General features: G+C 30.5%; 1 protein-coding gene across 1 annotated transcript in view; it reads left to right on the top strand.

Moving 5' to 3' along the window:
- The window catches only part of da (transcription factor daughterless), a 526412-nt gene that overhangs the window by 459461 nt on the left and 40501 nt on the right, over positions 1-26450 (top strand). The window contains exons 11-13 of the mRNA XM_075363694.1: positions 8569-8706; positions 15900-15990; positions 17621-17753. Coding sequence (XP_075219809.1) covers positions 8569-8706; positions 15900-15990; positions 17621-17753 — 362 coding nt within the window. The remainder of the gene's footprint in view (positions 1-8568; positions 8707-15899; positions 15991-17620; positions 17754-26450) is intronic.

Here is a 26450-nt window from a genome sequence, read left to right as displayed (position 1 = left end):
GCTTCCTTCACAGTCATACTCTTGCCACAAAAAATATGGCAGAAAATCTCACAGATTCTTTGTAAAGCTGTAAAAATGGTTAATTTTATTAAAATTCAACCATTACAGAATAGGCTGTTTGCTAAACTACACAATGAAATGGGTGAAAAGAAGATTCTTCTCTTCCATACAGAAGTCAGATGGTTTAGGGGGGAAAATTTTAACCTGGTTATTGGAATTCCAAGATGAATTAATAATATTTTTCCAGGATAAACAAATTCTATTCTCTATGTTTTTACAGAATAAATGAGTATATGTTGCTGTTGGCTTACTTAGCTGCTATATTTTTGCATTTTAACAACTGGAATGTGAATTTACAAGGACGTGATAAAAATTTTTATTAATGACATACAAATTCATGCTTTCATTAAGAAGATTGATATCTGGAATGCCATCAAAACAAAACTTTTATATGTTTCCACTCACTTCCGATTATATTGAAAGAAATTTAGATGAAGACACTATTATTCAGCACAGTTTAGATAGCATGACGATGCATTTGCATGAGCTAAAAATTGAGTTGGCATGGTATTTTCTGGAAGATAAAAATGATTTCTCAAAGAGATGAGTACTGAATCCATTTAGTGAAAATGTTGTAGCTGTTAAGTTAGTGGTTGAGATTCACTACCAGTTCATTGAAATGTCTGCCAGTAAAACGTTACAACTTGTTTGAATCATATCTGAAGATTTAGATGCATTTTGGCTTGCTTGTCAAAGTGAATATGGAAATTTAATCACAGAAGCATTGAAAATATTATTAATCCCTTTTGTCGCCATACCTTTTCACCTCTGTGAAAAGAGTTTTTCATCTATGGTTGCACTAAAAACTAAATATAGGAATTGTCTTCATCCCTTGAAAACAGTTTGCTTTTGTGTGTTTCTTACATAGATCCACATATGGAGAAATTTTTAAATGAAAAACAACGCAACGATCTCATTAATTAATTTTTTTTATATATGTACTTAAAAATATGTAAAATTTTTATAATAAATGATTTTTTTTCTCATAAAATGATTTCATTATTTTTTATATGTGTAGTTGTGGCAGGCTAATTTCACGACCCCCTTTCATTTCATCACAATCACCAGCTTGAGAAATGCGCCTTAAATATCCTTTAATATTGCTATAAACTTTCCTAAACTCTTCAAGCAGTATTGTATAATTACCAATGATCTCATAAAAAACATTAATCACTATTTATGCTTAACTATTTCTTACTTAAAACTTCAATTATTTGGTAATTAATTCAAACCGCTATTTCAGTTATTTTATTACAGATATTTCAGCTAATTTATACAATGAAATAATCTGATACTAATTGTTTTTATTTAGTTAAATATTTTATGGTATATAGATTTATCACAGGAACCATTTCGTTATCACTACTTTGCATAGCACATTGCAATACAAATCTCTGGCTATATTTATTTTTACCCATAAACAATCGGTGGAATAGTTTAGAATATACTTGGTAGCACTCTGTACTACCTAATACAATTACGCTGTAATATACTCTTAATGGTAATTTTATATTTTTTTTATAAGAACTTTAAATAAATTATATTCAACATGTTTACCATGTTCCTCATTCAGATTATGCATTTGGTCTTTATAAAACATCTTTTCACATGCTTTGTTACACAAATTGATCCTTTCGTTGAAGGTTACCTTACATAGAGAATTTATTAATTATTCTAGTGACTAAGAAAGTTTTTCTGACAATCATCTGAATAATGCAAAGTTTTTAAAAGTGGAAAACATATTTAAAAAAAATGGCAAATAATACTATTAGAAAATAAAATCCTACTTACTAGAACTTTAAAGTTTATTAAGGAACAGTATTGAGAGTTTTTCAACTTTGAAAAATTCTCTATACTAATATTTAATAATATTGAGTAACTTTATCATTTATTACCATTACATTTAAATGGACAGGATAATAATAATTCTACCGTGTGCTTCATAGAAAAACTATCACAGAAGGACGTCCATCAGATAGTTTATGCCTGATCATAATTTAAAATAGTTGCCTCTTGATAGTAAGTGGGTTCTGAATGATAAGAATCACAATATATAAAAATATAATTATTTAAAAATCATAGTTATGTAGTAGTTATGAAGTATCAAGTCTTGAGTTGATCGTGAAATGCAAATTTTTTCTTTTTATTCGAAGCTTTATGCAGAACTAAAATAATTTCTTGCAGTCCGACTACTTCCAGAATAGTTTCTGGTTAATTTAAATCAACATTATAAATTTCATTGACCATTATTATTTTGAAAAAGCATACTGTAGTCACTGTCAGCAGCAATAATAAATGACATTAATAAATACATACTTCAGTACAGGGGCCTTGTTAAAAATTTATTATAATTATTAATAATTTTGATTTTTAGTATTGATATTATAATTCTTATGTATATCATGATTGGATTTTTTCCACATATTTATTATGTTTTTTTTTTATTTTTGTCAGACATATATACCTACATTCTGTTGCTCCTCGACAGAATTAACTGTTCAGCAAAACAGAAAGGGTTTCGTTTTTATTTTTTTACCATTTTTATGCTCTACATATATAAAGAGCATATAAATAAATATTTATAATTACTTGTGTGTGTGGGTGCGCGTGCGTGCATGCGTGTATATAGAGCAACAAGAAATCTACTGTTTAAAACAATATTCTATAGATATTAATTAGCTAGAAATAAATATTCGATTTTTTTTCAATATTATACAATTTACTGTGAAACATGTTTTAAATTGTTATTGCAGTTTTCCACTTTGTAAACTTCATCCAGAGTTATTTATTTTGCAAAACCGACACTCATTTTGATTTATATTACTGTTTTTAAATAACCTATATTTAATGCAAAATTCTGATTATGGGTTTTTAGATTCTGATAAACTGTTTTCTTGATAGTTTAACATTTCAAAGTTTAAACCCTCACAGTAAACAAATTAAAAATGTGTTTAATATAATTTAGAACTCACATAAAAAGTTGTTTACTTTATTATATCAGATCTGGTCAATGTTTTTAAGAATAAATATTTTATTGGTTAATCATTTTTCATAATGTCTGGTGTTAGAATTTTTGATAGTTACAAACGAGCTCCATTTTCAATTTTTTTTCTACTTGAAAGTAAAAGATTAGGAAGAATAATTTTTGTAATTTTTACATTTCTGCATTTGTAATAGTCATTAGCTTATGATTTAATATTATCATCATTTTAAATTTGCAGTTATAATACAAGCATAAACACATAAACTGAAACTTTTTATTAACATGTAACTCCTAGTTCATATAAATAAGATTGTAGTATTCACTGTTTGTTTATGATCCAGTGGGAATCTGGGAAAAAATGTTATATAGTTCATTCAGAGGCTTTCACATATGCCATGTATTCTAAGGATGGGTTTGAATTATCTTCAAGAAAGCATCACTTCAGGAGAGACTCTTCAGTATCTGGAAGTAAAACAATTTATACAGCATTTAAGTCGGTTTATGCAAAAATTGTTGAACAGTAATGTGCTGCTCCCATTCCAGGTAAAGATTTCATGATCTCTCTCTCTCTAAATTGTCGGTAGGATGGATGCCCACTGCTTGGAGGGGCCTAAGGTAATACTTTGGATGAGATTGTTTTTCTATTCTTCTTGACCACAGAGAGTAGGTTGCCCCTTTATTATTGTACCGTCTCTTTCTTTGATGGTTTTATTGGGGTTTATACTAAACACCAATTGTATATAAATTAAGGATATGAGGTCCTATTTGAGTTATTATATCGCTCTCAGTATTCAATGGGACAACTCTGCAAACAGGCCTCTCAGATGTCTGTGTTCCTTATCCACTGACTGTAAAGTGCTAATTGGATGAAGTCAGGTCTATTTTCCCTGATGCAATCAAATTTATTATTTTAGTTTTTTTTAGATGTTATTCTTATGATCAAACAGAGAGTATCTTTCTGTTAAATCCCCTACATGAAAGATCTCTAGGTATGTAAGGTGATTATTGACTTTCGTAATGTCTAATTTATAGCTGTTTTGTTAAAATTAGTTTTTTGTAGACCTTTGCTTGCTGTAGAAAATTATGCCAAAGAGTCTCTTACCTAATATCCAGTTCAAAAGTCCAAATTTGCATAAATTGTTTTATTATTCTTAAGTAGAAAAGGTTTCCATGCGGTCCCATACTGAATGAGTATCCATTCTGTTTTCCTAGAATATAAAAAACAAGCTGTATATTTGTAAGCTACAAGTATCAAATATATGTTGATACCACTGATAAAGAATAACAACAATTTTTTTAACTCAATGAGAATGTATAAAACTGTACTATTAAAATTTAAACTTCTAACATTCCACGTTCCGACTCGTAGAATGTTATTTTTTTATTTTCTGGTGACCTCTTCCTTAGTAGTCCCCACCCGGAGATCCGAACGGGGGACTAGTTTACCTCCGGAATATTTTACCAAGGAAGGCGCCTCCATCATTGCTATATGAAATGCAGAGAGCCACATTTTCTTGGAAAAAAAAGCAGCTGTAGTTTTCCATTGCTTTCAGCTGCGCAGTACTCAGAGGGCTGAGTGATGCTGATATGGCCGTTTAAGTCGTCCTGACTCACGCCCCTAACAACTACTGAAAGAGCTGTTGCCCTCTTTCAGGAATCATTCCTTAGTCTGTTAAACAAAGATGGTACACCAATATATAATACAAAAGGTAAAGTCAATAGATGGGTGGAATATATTGAAGAGTTATACGGAGGAAATGAATTAGAAAATGGTGTTATAGAGGAAGAAGAAGAAGTTGAGGAGGATGAAATAGGAGAAACAATACTGAGATCTGGATTTAAGAGAGCATTAAAAGATTTAAATGGCAGAAAGGCTCCTGGAATAGATGGAATACCTGTAGAATTAATGCGCGGGGCAGGTGAGGAAGCGATTGATAGATTATACAAGCTGGTGTGTAATATTTATGAAAAAGGGGAAGTTCCGTCAGACTTCAAAAAAAGTGTTATAGTCATGATACCAAAGAAAGCAGGGGCAGATAAATGTGAAAAATACAGAACAATTAGTTTAACTAACTAGTGATGCATCAAAAATCTTAACTAGAATTCTATACAGAAGAATTGAGAGGAGAGTGGAAGAAGTGTTAGGAGAAGACCAATTTGGTTTCAGGAAAAGTATAGGGACAAGGGAAGCAATTTTAGGCCTCAGATTAATAGTAGAAGGAAGATTAAAGAAAAACAAACCAACATACTTGGCGTTTATAGACCTAGAAAAGGCATTCGATAACGTAGACTGGAATAAAATGTTCAGCATTTTAAAAAAATTAGGGTTCAAATACAGAGATAGAAGAACAATTGCTAACATGTACAGGAACCAAACAGCAACAGTAATAATTGAAAAACATAAGAAAGAAGCCGTAATAAGAAAGGGAGTCTGACAAGGATGTTCCCTATCCCCGTTACTTTTTAATCTTTACATGGAACTAGCAGTTAATGATGTTAAAGAACAATTTAGATTTGGAGTAACAGTACAAGGTGAAAAGATGCTACCATTTGCTGATGATATAGGAATTCTAGCCGAGAGTAAAAAGGATTTAGAAGAAACAATGAATGGCATAGATGAAGTCCTACGCAAGAACTATCGCATGAAAATAAACAAGTACAAAACAAAAGTAATGAAATGTATTAGAAATAACAAAGATGGACCAATGAATGTGAAAATAGGAGGAGAAAAGAGTATGGAGGTAGAAGAATTTTGTTATTTGGGAAGTAGAATTACTAAAGATGAACGAAGCAGGAGCGATATAAAATGCCGAATAGCACAAGCGAAACATGCCTTCAGTCAGAAATATAATTTGTTTACATCAAAAATTAATTTAAATGTCAGGAAAAGATTTTTGAAAGTATATGTTTGGAGTGTCGCTTTATATGGAAGTGAAACTTGGACGATCGGAGTATCTGAGAAGAAAACATTAGAAGCTTTTGAAATGCAGTGCTGTAGGAGAATGTTAAAAATCAGATGGGTGGATAAAGTGACAAATGAAGAGGTATTGCGGCAAATAGATGAAGAAAGAAGCATTTGGAAAAATATAGTTAAAAGAAGAGACAGACTTATAGGCCACATACTAAGGCATCCTGGATTAGTCGCTTTAATATTGGAAGGATAGGTAGAAGGAAAAAATTGTGTAGGCAGGCCACGTTTGGAATATGTAAAACAAATTGTTAGGGATGTAGGATGTAGGGGGTATACTGAAATGAAACGACTAGCACTAGATAAGGAATCTTGGAGAGCTACCAGTCAAATGACTGAACACAAAAAAAAAATAAAAATAAAAATTTTTAATGTGTACATCACATTTTAGGAAAAATATTATTATAAATGTAGATAATATATTACTTTTAACTAACTTTACTCAAAATAAATTGTTGGACTTTTTTTTGAAAGGATGTGAATTTTACTTTCTAAGTATTATAAGATCTGGACATTTTAACTATAAGATAAATAAGAATCTTGTTTAAAAATGTATTGTGAAGAATAGTAAAGTTTTCTTCTGGGATTGTAATATATTTGACACAGTTTTAAAATATGAAACTATGTTTAATATTAATCTTCAGTTTATTTTCTGGCATATTGAAATAGTTTAGGTTGGTTTTCAGAAATATGGAAATATTATTTCTTTTCTTTCTTTATTTTTCAGTCAGTTGGAATTAGGCATCTACCTCTACTGCTTACCACCTTTCATCAGTCTTTCTCTGTCTCTTTTTCGTCAAATTTATTATTCAGCTCTTGAAATTTTCCTACATCTTTAAGATAATCATTGTACTTTATCCTGTTTGCGATAACTGTTTTATTGTTCCCTTATTAAGCTAAGATCCGATATTAACATCCTAGTGTGGTGTTTCAGATTCCAAATAATTTATATTACATATATTTATCATTGTCTGAAATTAAATGTATTTCCTATCTATTTGAAGACTGTTTTGCATCATGCTAATACCATCATGACTATTGTACATGTCCTAGAACACGAAAAAAGAGTTCTCAGATACACATGTTCAGTTGTCCAATGCTTACCGGATGACACCATTAAGGCATCACAAACAGGGGCTAGTATAGCAGTTGATGCAAACCCTTTGGAATTAAACTAGAGAAGTGTCCAGGGAACTGATAAGGAGAGCACAATCAACAACCGTAGGACTATTTCAGGACATAGGATAGCATAATCTAAGGCTTGACTAAAAGCTAATATAAGCATAAACTTTTAATATTTTTCCCTGGTTTCTTAAAAGTGTATAACTTACATGCACTTCACAAATTAAACATTTTTTAAAAATTTTGTCACTGTAGGTATAAAGAGAAGTGGAAATACTAAGGAAATACCTGTTATTTATCTTAATCCTAGTTTCAGTGTAATATTTCAATTTTTGATTAGTTTCATGCTTTCAGATATTTAACACTGTGGGTAAAATGAAATAACCTTGTCAGGACTGCGCTGTGGGAATTAGAAACAATTCTTGGTGCACCCTCAGTAGTGTATCTTCCTTTAAGTTATCTGAGATTTTTCATTGGTTATTACACTTTTCAAAAATGTTTAACAGTTTTAATGCAGGAGCAGATTTAAAGGGATATCGTTAAATTTTTCCAATAAAGACATCTTCCTGATCAAAACTTCTTTGGTCTTATTCTGCTGCTGATCTGATACCATTATCTTCCAATTGGGATCTGACTGAATAGTTTATATAATAGAGACAGATACTTCCACACTGCTAACTGTGTGGAAAAGGAGGATTTCATTTGAAAATATGAATTTACTTTTTTGTATCTGATAAGAAAATAACTTTTTTACAGAATATATTTCAGCTGGTCTGGCAATGTTTTGTTTAATATGCTTTTTCCACTCTCAATAATAATAATATCCCAATCTGTTGAGGAATTAAATGTAGAATGAACTCCCACTACCTTGAGAGGCTTTGAAACACTTTTGTGAGTGAGACTGTTTGTCTCATTTTGTGGCTCTTGGTGGTATATAATCTTTCTCAATGGCTACCTCTTTTCCATTTTGTTGATCGTTTCAAACACTTTAGGAGTTGAGTAGGTTATGATCAAACACCAGCAAATCTGTAGAGTTACTGTACCCTTAGTGTTTGGTAGGAGTCCTTGTGTTTGTGTGATTTGGTAGGAAAAGCTCTGCAATGGACCTGGCAAGGGATTGTTTTTTTTTTACCAGAGGCCTTACGAAAAGCCCAACCTATTTATGAGTTGTTTATTAGAAGAATTCAGTTGTCCTAATACATAGATACAATTATGCTTGTTAGACACCTTTCATAAATTAATAATGTTAGTCAAGTGGCTGTTCAAATCTAAAATGATTATCCTTTATTTATTTAAAAAGTAGCAGATCGTTGAACTTCTAATTGCTGAATGGTATCTAGGTAAAACATTTTATCCTGTTAATTTTGTTGCATGATGTATTACTGTTTGGTTTATTGATTGATTTTTTCTGATTTATTGGTTGTCTTCTGTCCAGGGCACGAGGATGGAGGAGAGACTGGATGATGCTATTAACGTCCTGAGAAATCATGCAGAAAGCCAACTAGGTCTTCATGCAGCAATTGCATCTGTACATTCCTCTGCCCCTTTATATCATCATACTACAACTCATCTTGTATGTTTCAGTCAATTATTAATTACACTCTACCTTTAGTTTTGTTATTTATTTAAAACAATATTAGGGCAGGAATAAAATTATCTTCTTTGTGCATGCAGAAATACACAGGATGACCATAAATTATTTACATAAATTTTTCACATTTTAGGTGCTAATAAAAAGTAAAAAAAGCAGTGTACTTACATCCATGCTTTATTGTTAAACAGGGCATTTCAAACAATTTTGTTTACAACACTTATTAACTTCAAACAAGTTCCACATGAGACTTTTTGTGGTGCAGTAAATATCTAGACAATATTCAATTTCATATTACACATTACAAAGAATATCTGGAGTTATTCAATTAATTAAACCTTCGATTCTTCTTTTTAGCTCGTTGATGTTGACAACCTTCATTGTGTACAACCTGTCTTTGACAAACCCCCAAAGAAAGAAATTGAGTGGCGTAATGTCAGGGGATCAATGTGACCAGGGAATTGGTCCATCACAGCCAATCCAACATTGAGGAAATTGTGTAGGTAGTCCCTAACATGTCAACCCCAGTGTAATGGTGAACTATCTTTTTGGAAGTAAACATTGAGTTACCAATGTTCAATTTGTATTACTGCATACTTCTGTAACATGGCTAGATAACTAAAACTAGCAACTGTTGGCTTGGTGAAGAAGAATGGGTCTATCACTTCATAAGGAGTCAAAGCATACCAAATGTTAATTTTTGGGCTATCACGTTGTGTTTGTCAAATGGCATGAGGGTTCTCACTACCTCAAATCTGACAATATGACAGTTAATGTGAGCAGAAATATTGAAAGTAGCTTTGTGTGAGATTACTTTTTCTAAAAATGCATAATCTTCATTCACTTTATCAAGAATGTCCATAGCAAAATTGTAACAACGTGGATTATTGTCATTTTCAGTTGCATGCACCGACTGAATTTTGTATGCAAGTAATTTTAGTCCTTTGCTTAGAACCGTCATAATTGTCAATTGCAGTATTCACAGTTCTAAACTCACACAAGTCGATTTACTGAGGCTTATCTGAAAGGTTTCTCTTACTCGATCCACAACTTCCTTGGAGATGGGAGGTCTGCCAGCACCTTTTTATGTGTACTATACTTCGTGTATCCTAAAACTGCTGATACCAACATTTAATAGAGTCTTTATTAGGAGGATCACAGTCATACTCTAAATGAAAACATCTACGAACATTAATAACAGATCTGCTTTCATGAAACCATAGTACACACATTGCTTTCTCTCCTGCACAGTATCCATTGCTCAACTAACAATCCCTCCTGGCATTACTGCAAGTTAACGTGTTCATTCAAAGTCATCAGTAACTCTAGCACCTGCAATAATGTTTGAAAAATCAACGTGCGCTACATTGTTATTATTCTGTAGTAACTCCTAAAATCCACTGTATAATTTACAATGAAATTTTACCTCTATCAATTTTGAATTTAGTTTCTCTTTCACATGGGTTTTAGTTCATTGCAGATGTCTCTGGAAAGACATTACAACCATTTCATTTATGAGGTTTGATAAAAAAATATGCAGAATTTTTAAATCTCCCAGGCAGTATAAATCCCAGTTGTCACAAATTTTTTTGTAGTGCTGGTACGCTTGTCCCTAACATATGTGTTTACATTGGTAGCCAAATTTGAAGGATAGTTTATTGTTGGCTGTCAAAAAGGTCACACGTGTTTCGGTAAGGTTGGCAATTTAACTTGTATAAATGGAACAAAGAATTTGCATTAAATTTTGCTTTAAGAATGAAATAAAGTGCAGCATCGCATTGAAAATGTTGAATGTTGTTTTTGCAAATATTTCTATGAATAAAACATTTGCAAGTGCTACAAACATTTCCAAGAGGGCCATGAAGACGTTGAAGATGATGAGTCCTCAGAATGTTCCAGCACATCAACAACCAACGAAAAAGTGAAAAAAATGATTTTGGACAATCACTGAATCACTATCAGAGAGTCAATAAGGATTACTACCTGAAAGTTCTATGCCATTTGCATGAAGCAATCTGAAGAAAACGCTCAGATTTGTGGCGAAACAATTCATGGCAATTGCTTCACGATAACGCAACTGCTCACATTTCACTGCTTCTTCATGAATTTTTGGCCAAAAACAACACCTTTATGATGCCTCAGCCTCCGTATTTGCCGGACATGGCCCCCTGTAACTTCTTCCTATTCCTCAAGGTGAAAAGAACCATGAAAGACGACGTTTTGGCAATATTGAAGAGGTAAAGACAGAATCACTGAAGGAGCTAAATGCCATACTAGAAATTGTGTTCCAGAGGTGCGTCGAAGATTGGAAAAAGCTCTGAGACAAACATATTATATCTGAAAAGGAGTACTTTAAAGGTGACAAAATTAGTATGGATAAATAAAGATTTTTGATATAAACTAAAATTCCATGTATTTTTTTATCAAACCTCATATAATCTTTATTTTTTAATAGTTTTTCTCATAAATCACTGGAACTTATCTATAGATTTATTTGTTGCTTAGTTGAAGGAAAATGCTTGAAACCCTATCTTGTTTCATGTTTGGATATAAGTGTAATTTTGCAAAACTTCATTTTGCAATGAACAATTTATTTTTTATGAATATATATGTTTTTAAAAAAAGCGAAAAAAAACGAAAGCAATTTTAATACAGTACTAATGACCAGTATAATGTTAATTATAATGATTTGGGGGAAAAAAAGATAACTACTTTATAAATGGTCCTTTATAAATGTTCAAAATTGATCCTCCATTGTTAATATAGGGATAGTTTTAGTTTTAGAAGTATATAAATCAATTTATGTACTTCAGTCTATTGCAGAACCTTGTGTTCATATAATAACACTGAATTCTGGTAAAAAATTAAAAAATTTATCTCTTCAAATTTAATGTTAGCTACAACTTCTATACCTCTTAAATTTGCATTATGCCTATTATAACACTCACTACACTATTAATATTCAGTTTTCAAATATGTGATAACAAGATGTTTTATTTTTTGCAGTTTTATATTTAACTATTGATGCTTTATTAATGTTTACAATATGTAACTTAGCACAGAGTTGAATAATAGAAAGAACTTTTCACCACTTAGAAGGTTTTTAGAAGCAGTTCAATAGATTGAGATTTGTTTGGTTAAATTTGTGCTTCTACATAGTTTTAATCTGAAAATTTTTATTGTGTTTATAAAGAGGAAATAATAGTTTGTGCAAAAAATTCAGAATGAGGTTTACTTTTTCACCAAAACAGGTTAACAGGACTAACATATTATATAAAAATAATTTTTCTTTATTATATATTATATATCAGCTACATTCATAGATTTCAGTCATATGACTCTATTGACAGACTATCACTTTTTAAAACACTAAAAGAATTTGGCATGAACAGGAAAACAAGAATTCTAATCAACATACCTCCAAAGTTAAATTCCTTGGAGAAATATCAGAACTGTTTGAATAAAAAACAGGAGTGAGACAAGGCGATAGGCTATCACTCATTCTATTCAACCTAATTCTGGAAAAAATAATAAGAACATGGAAACAAGAAAACATCAAAGCGATACAATTAGGAAAAAGGAAAGACAATCTGGTAATAGAGTGTTTAAGAGTAAAACAAGGAGGAAGTGCAAGTAATGATCGAGAAACTGCAAGAAATCGTAAAAAAAACCAGCCTACAAATCTCTTACGAAAAAACAGAATACACAGAAACTAAACACCAAAAGGATAAACATATGAAGACAAAATATGGCAAAATCAAAAGAATAAACAACTTTAAGTTCTTAGGAGAATGGATACAACCCAATGGACTGGATAAAACAGCAAAAAACATAGAACATGATAAAAAACTGGAATGAGCATATGGAATTACACAAAACAGATACAACAAACGAAGCATATTCTATAAAGTCAAAATCAGACATTACAACACAGTCATCAAACTCGAAGGGCTATATGAATCGGAATTCCTAACACTCAACAAGAAAGGAGAAATAGAAGAAATTGAGAAAAGAAAAGGCAAATACTCAGGAAAATATTAGGACTAAGAGAAACAGAAGACGGCACCTGGAAAATACAGATGAACAGGAGCCTCTGCAAACAGACAGAGACCTTCACAGACACCATACAGAAAAGACATGCAAAATTCTACGGACAACTCAAAAAATGGACAATGACAAACTGACCAAAAGGATTTTCAACCATCTTACACAGATGAAAGCAACGACCAACTGGGTTAAGGAAACACAAAATGATCTGGAGGAAATGATTACAGAAGAGATCATATAAGGTAGACATGAATTCAGGAAAATAATCAACAGTTTTAAGAACTTCAAAGATAAAAATCACAAACCAAGGACTACCAAGAAGTGGACTGACAAACAGAAGAGGAATTATAGTGAAAGATGAAAAAGGTCTGGGAAGCAAAGAATAAATTGAACGTTAAGTAATGATTTGTCCGCAGACTAAAGAAAACCAAAACAAATATGAATGAATGAATATCTTCTGCATTACTTGTAATACAAACATTTTCCTGTAGTTTATTTTCTGTAATTTTCATATAATTAAAAGACAACATTTCAGTGAATGATTTAACATGATTGAAATAAAATACTAATAAATATTACCTGAATTATAAGAAATTGAGTCTGATAAAATATGTGGTAGAATGTTTGCTTAGAATACGTATTATCAGGATTACATTGCATTAGTGATATTATTATATTATTTTTGGAATATAAAAATAAAACATATATACATGCAGGAAATCTAAAATAATATTAAATAATGATTTTGGTTTCAATACGTAAATAACAGTTATTTCTTTATAATGTTTTTCATTTGGGTTATTACTCGTTTTAGAAACATTTATTTGAAACTGTTGATATTTTAAATTAACAAACATGAGTTTTTATGTAGAATTTTAAATATTTGTGCTGTATATAATTATTTTTATACATATATGAACAATTATTGTAAAAGAAAAAATATTTATGTAAGTAAAAAAATGAAGCTTGTTAGCGAATGAAATAAATGTTTGCCAAAATATTTTGACCTTCAAGATTGATTTAAGATATTTATATTTTTATTTATTTATTTATTTTCATAAGCACATCTCTCAGAAAGAGTGCATACATTTAAGAAATAATTATAAGGCACTATACTTTCAAATTACTGATATATGTATACTTCAAGCATCACACACCATATGTCAAGAAGCAGGTTGAGAGGGTTAAATTATACTCTTCACTTAGCTTAATTTAGTGATCTACTGGAACCAGTTAATTAAACCTAGCTTTGGTGTTGAAATTTTTCATACTTTTAAGTTTACTTTTAAAACTTCATTGGATATATCTTCATGCTTTTAAAACTAGACAAAGTTCATTGGATATCCCAACAGACTGAGCATTTCACTAACTTGTTTCATCAATTTTTTCAAATAAAATTATTTATTTTTAATTGTGTGACGTATTTCGATGAAATAGCACTGGGGTTTTATTAGGTATTTTACTAGTGGCTGATTGTAGTAATGTGTGCAAAAAAATGAAACATGTTCTTTTGAATGATTTAAAATTTATAATCTGTTTTTGTATTGTACAATTTTCTATAAACTTTGAATAAAAAAATCATTGCTTAAGAATTAATTTAAAAAACTAATATTAGAATTATTTATTAAACCATAATTATATCATGATGTAAAAATACTTGATGAATTAATTTTCACTAAATTACGAAGTGCAAAGTATTGCTACATGTAATTCTTTAAGTTTTCTATAATTTCCTACTTTCTAGTTGTAAAAATATTAACTGAGTATTAAACAATTTTTCTGTTAGAATTAACTGTTTTCAGAGCATTTTGTGTACTATACATTTGGTACATACAACAATGAATTTGCAAGCAGAGTACACATCTTGTCTGATATGAATTGTTTGCTATTGCAGACTGTGCTTCCTCTATGTCCACAAAGTGTTAATTTATGTATTTAGTTTAATTTGCCCTTATTTATATTGAGATCAGTATTATTGGGATAAAAATTACATTGAATTAATGAGGAAACAAAAGATATCATAAATGTTTTTATAAGTAATTTAGTTGAGATTTAATTCCTTAAGTTACAATTAATTAATCATTTTTAGTTATTGAATATGGTATATGTTTTTGATTAGTCTGCAGTACTTATAGACTTTTAATGATTTTTGTGAGTAGTAAGAATAATTTAAACTATGCTTTGAATTTGATTTATCATAATTAGATAAGTGGCAAGTGATTACTAACAAACTTTTTCAGTTGTGTAAGATAAGACAGGAAGATTGACAAAATCATTTGTTCACTGTAGCATTCCGGCATGGTTACTGTATATTGTCTGAACTTGTATCACGCTAAAGTTAAATGAAAGCTGTAAAACTGAATGTGAAATGTCTATCTGTCTGATATTTTCTTCTGAGTCAAGACCTTGCAATATTATTAAAACTATTCTATAACATTAATTTCATCAATTGTCATTTGGCTTGTTATTAAAATTTAATTTAGAATCTTCATTTTATTATATTCTGTAAATACTATGTATTTCTTCTCATAAACAATCAACTCAGTAGATGAAATTTAAATATTTTTCTGTTTTTCTAAGGAAATTTTCTTTGTATGCATTTTTCACAAGAAAAGAAGGAGATTTAATAAATACTATAAACAACACAATGTAGCTGTTATATCATATGAATTTATTAGGGATGTTCAATAACTAACAAGACAAATTGATGTAGAGAAAAAATGATTTATTCAATGAATGAAACTTACACTACTTTTCAACACAGTCTCCAGCAACATTTAGACACTTGTCTCACCATTCTGTGAGCTTTCTGATTCCCACAGCGTAGAAGTCTTTAGCTTGCTGTTTGAACCATTTGTGTACCACTTTTTTGACTGCTTCATTGTCATTGACTTCTTGCCACATAAAAAGTCTTTGAGTGGGCTGAACAAATGAAAATCAGACAGGGTGAGGTCTGGGCTGTGAGGAGGATGTGGCAACCCAACTTCTTGAGTGTTTCTCCTGTTCTGCAATCAATTACATTTTTTTTTAAGTGTGTAGTTAGTTTAATTAATTATTGTTAAGTTGATTTATTTACAATTAAATAATACTAAAATTCAAAGTATAATGTAATTTGTTCTTTTTTATAGACAAGTCCTCACGGTGTTTACCCTGGTCTTGCACCAACGCCTGATGCTGATCCCCAAGGCCCTATTAAACTTGAAAGGCTTTCTGCATCGAGTAAGCATCCTTTTATTTTTTAATTTCTATATGTGTATAATTAAGGGATCCAGGAAGATTTAGTAGTAGAGCATTAACTCATTGAAAATCTTCAGTCCAGGAGTTGTAAGTTTCTAGTGCAGTTTTGGTTGGCTAAAATTTGTAGCCATATATAAATTCAGCCAAAAGGGGCACAGACCTGTTTAATTTGAAAAGAAAAATTACTTTAAGAAACAATAGAACATTCTTTATTATAGTAGGTGATAATATATATAGTTACTAGTGTAGTGAATTGTCATTTTATAGTTTACCTTTATTGATAAGTGCACAGCCTTTGTCTTTTTCAACACCATTACTGGCATGGAATTTGTTAAAACTGGTTTAGCTTCTTTTTGGACACATATTTACTTATGTTTATTCATAAATTGTTAAACATTTGTTAAGTAATTTTGTTTAACCCACCGGCTTGGTCTAGTGGTGAATGTGTCTTCCCAAATAGCTGATTTGGAAGTCGAGAGTTTCAGCATTCAAGTCTGGATACCGGTGTTCTTTGGTGGTTGGGTTTCAATTAACCACACATCTCAGAAATAGTTGAACTGAGACTGTACAAGACTACACTTCATTTACACTCATACATACCATCTCCTCATTCATCCTCTGAAGTATTATCTAAACGGTAATTACCGGAGGCTAAACAGAAAAAGAAAGAAAGAAAGTAATTTTGTTTGATAACAAACATTTGTTAAACACGTCTTCTATGCCATAGTTAGGTTAAAAGACAAGTTGTTCGCTTTGTCACCAATATTGAATAATATTTTTATTAATTTTAATAAGTTTTATTTGCTTTTATGCTAGATCTGGTTACTTATTCTACTGATTAGCTTAAAACAAAGTTCTGGTTTGACTTTTTATATGTGCAATGGTATTCATTATTCTTTTTTAAATTACAGTATATCTATCAAGGTCATGTTTGATTTATTTGACCAACAAATGGATTCTACTACTACATATAAGTATTTAAAAGATTTTAAGTTATTTTTTTAATTGAAATCTGCTTTTTTAAATTAAAATTACATTTATTTTACATAAAAAGTAAACTGTGACAACATTGCTATCTTTTTGTGTGATATTTATGTGCTTGTATGATTATATATTTAAAATGACAAAACAGTTTTTGTGAGATTATTTGCTGAACGAATTTGCTATTCTGAAAGAGACTGTTGGTCCACAGTTTGGGTTTTGTATTTAGGCAAAGGTCGCCCAACATATTTTCTATTTTCAATTTTATGTCTCTTAATTGATTAATATTAGAGTAAAATTGTTTAAATATTTTTTAATGAAAGATTTGAAAAAAAAACATTTTATTTCAAAATAAAGCTTTAATTAAAGCACTAAGTAAGATCTTTTAATTTAGCGCTGCTAAATAGGGAGAGTGAAATTCACTGTCTGTGTTTGTAATTAAAGGAACAAAATATTTAAAATTCTGATTAACATGTCCAAATTATGTGTAGTTTTTTATAATAAATATATGTTTGTATTTTTATGTGTATTTCATACTATTTTTTATTTATTAATCTTAAAATTAAAAAATATATATATATATTTGTTGTAAGCAATTGCAAGTGTAATAATAACTTTTAATGTTTCTCAGAAAAACGTAAAGAGCCACCTGACAGTTGTGATAGTAAACCTTCAAGTAGTGAATTAATAGTGAACAGTGTAGTTAACACAACGTCCCCACCTACTATATCAACTGCCAAGAGCTCAAAACGGTCAAGGAGATAGTAAGTTTTCAAATTTAATTGTTTTTCTCAAAATAGTTTTCATTTTTTACAAACAGAACAACAATTATAACGATAAAAATTCATAGTCTAACAATCTGTATAATTAATCTCAGTCTCATGGTAGTGAAATATTTTAAAGAAAAATCTTGTTATTTGCTATTTTACTAACATAAAGATATTTTTATACTCATTTCTATAATTTTGCTGTATTTATTTTTTTTTTGTGTAGTATTTAACAAACATATAGGTTATACATGTCCCCACCTGATAGCAATTGTTAAGAATGTGGAGGCCTCATCTCTACCAGCTGATTTGAAATTTAGGCGCTGCTAATTGGAATGATGGTGTGTATGACCATGATCAGCATCAATTATAAAATTCTGTTGAGACCAAGCAACAGTTTTTAAATGTATTTTGCTTTGTTATTGATTCACTGTAGATTGTACTGTTACGCCTGGGTGGCAGCCAAGAAATCAGATCTGACTAAGTTAGCTGCTACTTACTGTGATATTAAATTTCTGGTATCATCTCCTTAAAACACTGATAAAAATTCAAATTTGTTTGAATATTAATCTTGTAAATGTAATAAAATATTTGATAACAGCAGTGACCTTCAATATTGCTTTTAACATAATTTTTTTTTAGTTTAAAGTTTTTTTTTCAATATTAATATATTTGTGTTAAAACTATTCTGTAATTTTTTGATTTTATTTTGTTTTTTCTAATACAGATTGCTATTATTTTCTATATTTCATTAAAATATTATTATCCTTTTGAAATTGGTATAAGAAATTCATTGTTAATAAATACACCTTTCATATTTGTATCTGTGAAAGTAAATCCCTGTAAAGTTCTCTTTCCATGTAAAGGTAGTTTTTCGTAATATTCTGAAATTTCATTAAAAGGTTTTATATCTTTTAAATCACATTGTTTATAGTTAACAGGTTTTTTTAGAAATAGTAAATACAGTAATTTAAACCCTTAAGATTTTTTTTTGTCTTCAGTCATTTGATTGGTTTGATGCAGCTGTCCAAGATGTCCTATCTAGTGCCAGTCGTTTCATTTTGGTATACACCCTACATCCTACATCCCTAACAATTTGTTTTACATATTACAAACGTTGCCTGCCTGCACAATTTTTCCCATCTACATGTTCCTCCAATATTAAGTGACTATTCCAGGATGTCTTAATATGTGGTCTTTCAGTCTGTCTCTTCATTTAACTATATTTTTTTAATTGCTTCTTTCTTCATCAATTTGCTGCAACACCTCTTCATTTGTCACTTTATCCACCATCTGATTTTTAACATTCTCTTACAGCACCGCGTTTCAAAAGCTTCTAATCTTTTCTTCTCAGGTAAGTTCCAAACATATACTTTCAGAAATGCTTTCATGATATTAAAATTAATTTTTGAAGTAAAATTATATTTCTGACTGAAAGCTAATTTTCCCTATGCTATTTGGTGTTTTATATTGCTCCTGCTTCGTTCATCTTTAGTAATTCTACTTCCCAAATAACTAAATTCTTCTACCTGTAATCTTTTCCCTTCCTATTTTTATATTCAGTGGTCCACCTACATTATTTTTAATGCATTTCAGTACTTTCATTTTGTTCTTGTTTATTTTCATGTGGTAGTTCTTATGTAGGACTTCATCCATGCCATTCATCATTGTTTCTTCTAAATCTTTTTTACTCTCGGCAAGTGTTACTGTATCAGAAAATTGTAGCATCTTTATCTTTTCACCTTGTACTATTACTTCGGATCTAAATTGTTCTTTAACATCATTAACTACTAGTTCTGTGTAAAGATTAAAAAGTAATGGCGATAGGGAACATCCTTGTGTGACTCTTTTTTATTACTGTTTTCTTATATTGTTTATTACGGTCCCTGTAAATGTTAGCAATTGTTCTTCTATTTCTATACTTAAACCCTAAATTTTTTAAAATGCTAAATATTTTATTCCATTCTACATTATCAAATGCGTTTTCTAATTCTATAAATATCATGTAAGTTGGTTTGTTTTTCTTTAATCTTCCTTCTACTATTAATCTGAATGCTAAAATTGATTCCCTTTTCCCTATACTTTTCCTGAAAGCAAATTGGACTTCTTCCATTCTCCTCTCAATTCTTCTGTACAGAATTCTAGTTAAAATTTTTGAAGCATGAATAGTCTAGCTAATTGCTCTGTGTTCTTCACAATTATCTGCTCCTGCTTTCTTTGGTGTCGTAAGAATCACACTCATTTTGAAGTCTGATAGAACTTCCCCTTTTTCATAAATATTACACACCAGTTAGTATAATTTATTTATCGTTTCCTCACCTGCACTGCACACTAATTCTGCAGGTATCCCATCTATCCCAGGAGTCTTTCTCCCATTCAAATCCTTTAATGTTTTATTAGATTCAGATTGTATCTTCCTTTTCATCCTCTTCGACTTCCTCTTCTTCCTCTATAACATACCAGTTTCTGATTCATTTCCTTCATATAAATCTTCAATACATTCCACCCTCCTATCAACCTTTTCTTTCATATTATAAATTTATATTTAATACAGTATTAGATTTTACTTATTTACCACAAGATTCTCCTTAACTTGCCTGTACGCTCCATCTATTTTACCAATGATCTCTTTCCACTCTTCTTTCACCAATTTGCAGTTCCTGTTTATAGTATTTCTTAATTGTTGATAGTTCCTTTTACCTTCATTATCATTAGCATTCTTATACTTTTTATGTTCATCCATCAACTACAATATTTCCTTTGATATGCAAGGTTTTCTACCAGTTCTCTTTGTTCCGCCTAAGTTCACTTCTGCTAATTTAAGAATCTCCTTTTTAACATTCTCCGATTTTTCTTCTATATTTTCTACCTTACCTTTTTTACTCAGACCTCTTGCGATGTCCTCCTTAAAAATCGTTACCTCCTCTTCCTCAAGCTTCTCCAAATTCCTCCGATTCATCTGACACCTCTTCTTCAGATTTTTGAACCCCACTCTACATTTCATTACCACTAAATTACGGTTGCTGTCAATTTTTGCTTCAGAGTAAGCTTTGCAGTTGACAAGTTGATTTCTAAATCTTTGTTTAACCATGATATAATCTATCTGATACTTTACAGTATCACCTGGCTTTTTCTATGTGTATATTCTTCTGTTATGATTTTTAAACTGCGTGTTGGCAATTGCTAAATTATACTCTGTGCAAAACTCAATAAGTCAGTCCCCTCTTTCATTCCTTTTGCCCAGCCCATATTCACCCACTATATTTCCTTCCTTGCCTTTTCCAATGCTTGCATTTCAATCTCCAACTATTATTAAATTTTCATCCCCTTTTGTGGTGTTAATTGCTTTGTCAATTTCTTTGTATATACACTCTACCCATCATCATCATGGGCACTTGTAGGCATATAGATGTTAATAATCGTTGTCGGCTTAAGTTTTGATTTTATCCTTATTACGATTCTATTGCTATTTGAAATGCTCTACTCTCTTCCCTATCTTCTTGTTCATTACAAAACCTACTCCTGCCTGCCCTTTATTTGAAGCTGAGTTAATTATTCTAAAATCACCTGGACCAAAAGTAGTTTTTCTCTTCCCTCCGAACCTCACTAATTCCTACTACATCTACATTTCCCTCTTTAAATTTTCTAACCTACCAACCTTTTTTAGACTTCTAATGTTTCATACTCCAACTTGTAAAATGTTATTTTTTAATTTTCTGGTGCCCCTTCCTTAGCAGTCCGTACCCGGAGATCTGAATGGGGAACTAGTTTACCTCCGGAATATTTTACCAAGGAAAATGTAGAAAAGCTACATTTTCTTGGAAAAAAAACAGCTGCAGTTTTCCATTGCTTTCAGCTGTGCAGTACTCAGAAGTTTGAGTGTTGTTGATATGGCCATTTAAGTCCTCCTGACCTACGCTCTTAACAACTACTGAAAGAGCTGCTGCCCTTTCAGGAATCATTCTTTAGTTTGGCTCTCAACAGATACCTCTCCAATATGGTTGCACCTTTGGTCCAGCTACTCTGTATCACAGAGCACTCAGGCCCCCTCACCATCGGAAAGATCTCATGAGTACCCTTAAGATATTGAAATTGAGATAGGTGTGGCAGTGATTCAGGTAATTAAAAAATACCATAAATCAGTAAAAAAATGATAATTAATCATTTTATTTTATATGAATGTAAATACATCCTTTACAATATTGTTTAAAAATAACATCTCAAAGTTGACAATCATTTTGTTTCATACATACAATAGTCTAATACAGTGGTTCCCAAACTTTTCCGAGTCACGGCGCCCTTTTTCAATTAAAATTTTTCCATGGTGCCCTACCATAAGTAAAAGTATGACTACTCTTAAGTAAGAGATAAAAATAAATAAACCTTTTGTATCTTCATTATTTTTTCACTTTATTAACATTAAATTAATAATTATAAATGACTTGGTTCAATTAATAATTAAGCTTTTACAATATTTTGCGGCCCCCTGGGGTGCCATAGCGCTAGTTTGAGAATCACTGGTCTAATGTATAGGTCATATTTTTAGTGTGGCCACATAAATTTGAGCCTCCTTTTTTCAGATCCATTCCTTAAGGAGGTTGATTTTGATTTAGGTTGATTGTGTTTGAAGAACGTATAATTTCATTTACCCCTAAAGGAAAAAAATCACGTGCAGACAGATCTAGTGATCTTACAAGCTTCAGAATGGCCCCGTTCTTCGAGATGATGTGATTAGGAAACAATTTTTTTATAAAAGTCCTTGATGTATGGCGCAAAGATTTTAATCTTATTTTAATCTTGTTAAAATAAAATGTTTTGAATAGCAGGATGATGAGTTAAATCAGGCTGAAGGAAACTTTCTAACATGCTAACGTAGCAATGTTAATTTACTGCATGCCCGTATCGTACACAAAGAAATATGGCCTTATGATATCAAATGATGAAATGATGTAACAGACTGTCACTTTAACATTATGGAGCAGCTTTTTGTGTAAACTTTGAGGATTTACATTTGACCAATAGCAAATATTTTTTATTGCCGAAGCCTGAAAGGTAGAAATGGGCCTCATCAGTCATATAAAATTTATTTAGAAAGTATGGATTAACGTTTATCATGTCCAATAACCAATGACAGAAAGCAAATCAATTTGAATGATCAACAACATTCAGTGCACGCATGATCTGAATCTTATACAAATGGTATTGTGGTGCTGGAGAGATCTTTGTGAAAAATCCTCTTTACGCTGTGGTCTGAATGCATAGTGATACTTCTTACTGTCGTGCTGACTGGGTAGGTCTTTGTTGTAGAGCAGCCTCTGTTCTTACAATATTTTCTGTCATAGCACTTTTTATTGCTTCAGAACTTCATTTCAATGTGGAGCCAATTTCCTCAGAGTTTTTTTATTGCATGGATAAAAGGCACTGGAACATTACAAGGAATATTAAAATTATTCCAAAATACTGGCCTTGCATGGACACATAACTATCATTGGATTTTTAAATGCACTTTAACTATAAACCTTGGTGCTCATCGCTCCATAACTCCAGTGTAACTGAATGGTAAAAGAAGGGCTAGAAGATAATGAAACTTTTGTATCCTCCACGCATCAGTGGTAGACTGTATCTGGTGTTACCTATCACCTGATTCACTGCTGCACCTGTTATAATTTTTTTTTTTTCTCATTGTATGCATAACATAAAACTTTTTTTTTCTGAACTGATCAAGCAGGTCTTTCAGTCTAAAGCTTGCTGGTCGGTGTTGATGTTCCTGCATTTTAAAAACTTTTTTATTCTAAATCTTATAGCTTGAGAAATTTTTATATTATCAGATCTTCATTTTGCATGAATTATCTCAAGTTCTATTATAACTTTTTTCAAACAATTGTAACGTCTGCCATACCAGTTTGCATTTTTCAATAAGTGACCACATTAATTGACAGCACTGACATCAATAAGCCTTAAAAACAAAACCAAGGACCACCTCTTTGTTTGAAGGATGCAGGACTAATTACTGCACATTTTATCTAAACCACTGCTGCCATTTTCTACATAATTATAATAAGCTATAATCTCAGGCTTGATATTTTCCTGGCTGATGATGCCCTTATCATGATAAGGAGAACTGATCAGTACTACTGCTCTTGTACATCTAAGAACATGAGTAATTATTGTCATGTTCTTTGTAAAGCTGCATAAACTTTCTTCTACTTTTTGTTCTTTTGTTTGGCAGGAATTTAGCTCATATTTCATGTATTCTTTTTTTTTTGTTTGTCAAACCTTTAGCTTTTTGTTTTTCAACAAGGTCAGTTGATGAAAACCTATTGTTTCCAGTTACATTTCGATCTGAACCATAAATTGGTTTGGCCAGTCTTATTGTAACTTGTGTTGGCTTAGAAAATTGTCTTTCTTCTTTAGTCAACCTGATGCCATCAGAATCCTTTTTACAGTAAATATATACATTGTTAAGTAGTTATTAATATTAAATATTAATGTTAGTCTTTATATTAGTATTAGAAATTGTTCAATTACAAAATATGCTTGTAAGAAGTCCGATAAATGATAACTGACTGTACAGAAACAAGAATAAAATTATGTGATGTTTTGTCATGCACCATTGTTTTATTTTATAATAACGCTCATTCAAATTTAGCTGCAACTCAAGTGGTGCTTCAAAAATTTGGCTGAGAAATGTTTTCACACCTACAATCATATAGCTCGCATCCGGTCCCAATGACTTATATTTGTTTCCTGAACTAAAATAAATGTTAGCAGCAATTAATTTTAAAGCAATGATGAAGTAAATAATGCCATCACATATTGACTAACAAAATTAGAAACTCGTCTTTTTATTGATGGAACAGTAAAACAAGTGATATATGTGTTAAGCATTTAAATGTTTACTTAATAGAAAAAAAAATAAAATGATGAAGTATAAAGTAAACATTTTCTTTTAATTATTATTTGGTTTACAATATATTAGCCAAATATTCTTTACTTTCTGGATAACCCTTGCATATTCAACTAGAATATACAAGGTAGAAGTCATATACAGTGTTAAAATTACTACGCTCTGGCTTATATATGTATCGTTTGCCATATTCTACTGTACAACCTGTACTCTGATACACATAACCAATCTGTATTGTTCTATTGTCAGTTCAGCATTCAGTATATCTTCCAGTTGAACAGTTAAGAATTTTCATTAAAAACTAGCCAAGAAATTAAAACTAGTCAATAAAATGGTTTTGTACTTTTCTTTTTATAATTTATTTTTTAATAAATATTTCAGTATTAAGTACTTTTATTAATACTTCATTATCTTAAGGGTCACAATTTAGAAGTAACAATATAAATTTTTTCAGACTAACATAACGGTTTATATTTATTAATGTAATAGCATTTTAAAATAAATGCAGTTCTTTATTATAATGATCATGAGATTGAGAATTATTTTTTGTTTGTAATTCTGTGGGTTTTTTAAACTTTATATAACAATAATTATAATTTTTATTTTTAAATGTTAATTGATTTTTATTTCTTGGTACATATACACTTCCAAAACCATTATACTCAACTTCATGAAGTCAGGAGTTTTAAACATTTTAAACATTTTTGGTAAGTAGATTTACGGATGTTAAAGTTAATTGCTCTTTAAATTCTAATAAAGTACAATCAGAAAGTTACTGTACATTGTGTCTACATACTTATGAACAAGGCATAGTTTTTGTTCTTTCCAAAACTGAATTTGTTTTGTTATTTTAGTATTTCTTTTTATAAAATTTTTATGATAATCTTTGATGTTATGTTATTCATTTATTTTTTTTATGCCATTATTTTTTGTTGTTTTGATTTATCTAATAGTCTCTTAATTTGTAGAACGCAGCTGATTGTCTGAGATTTCTTGCAGTTTTCATATATGACTTTAACAAGGTGAAAAGTAAGAGTATTGGTGAAACTTTACAAAAATTATACTATGACCCTATTTTCTCTGAAAAGACTATTAATAGTGATCCTTTTTCTGCAATTTTATTGATCAGTTCATGGAAGGAGAGATCATTTATACTCAAACAAAATAATGCATACCACTGCTACCGACAAAATGGAGATATTCTTGTTTAATCTTGAAGATGTTCATGGCTGGAAGAGCTTTTGAGTTTACTATCTTACGTTATATGAGGATCACCCAATCAAGTGGTGGCAGAACTAATCATTCTGGTATAAAAAAAAATTAATCCTCAGACATGAGGTTTCTAGAACTCTGAGAAAGATCAGTTCCATTGTCATAAGTTCTGTTAATTTCAAACCTCTAATAAGTATTATTAATCTTTACCTGGCTGTCAAACAAAAGTTCAATGTACTTTAACTTTCTGAACATAATAGTATATAAATATATCATCTGTTTTAGGTGTAGCAGTTACTGAATTTTTAATATAAATATTTTTAATTTAAAAAAAAAGTTGTTATATTTGCTAAGATGTGAACCATATATAATGTAGCATTCATATTTACAGAGACAGTAAAACTATGAAATGAATTTTATACATTTAATAAACTGTAAAAGTATCATCATTATAGCAGAATTATGTTCCTGCATTCAAAGTTAGAAAATTTTATTGTTAACTTTATTGGTGGGACTTTTCATTTTATACAGATTTATATGAAAAATGTTTATCGTTCAAAACAGTTTAAATTAAA

The sequence above is a fragment of the Lycorma delicatula genome, chromosome 4 (assembly GCF_047948215.1).
Source record: "Lycorma delicatula isolate Av1 chromosome 4, ASM4794821v1, whole genome shotgun sequence".
NCBI classification, from domain to species: Eukaryota; Metazoa; Arthropoda; class Insecta; order Hemiptera; family Fulgoridae; genus Lycorma; species Lycorma delicatula.
Note: the sequence above shows the minus strand (reverse complement) of the source record. Positions and strands in the feature narration are given on the sequence as shown.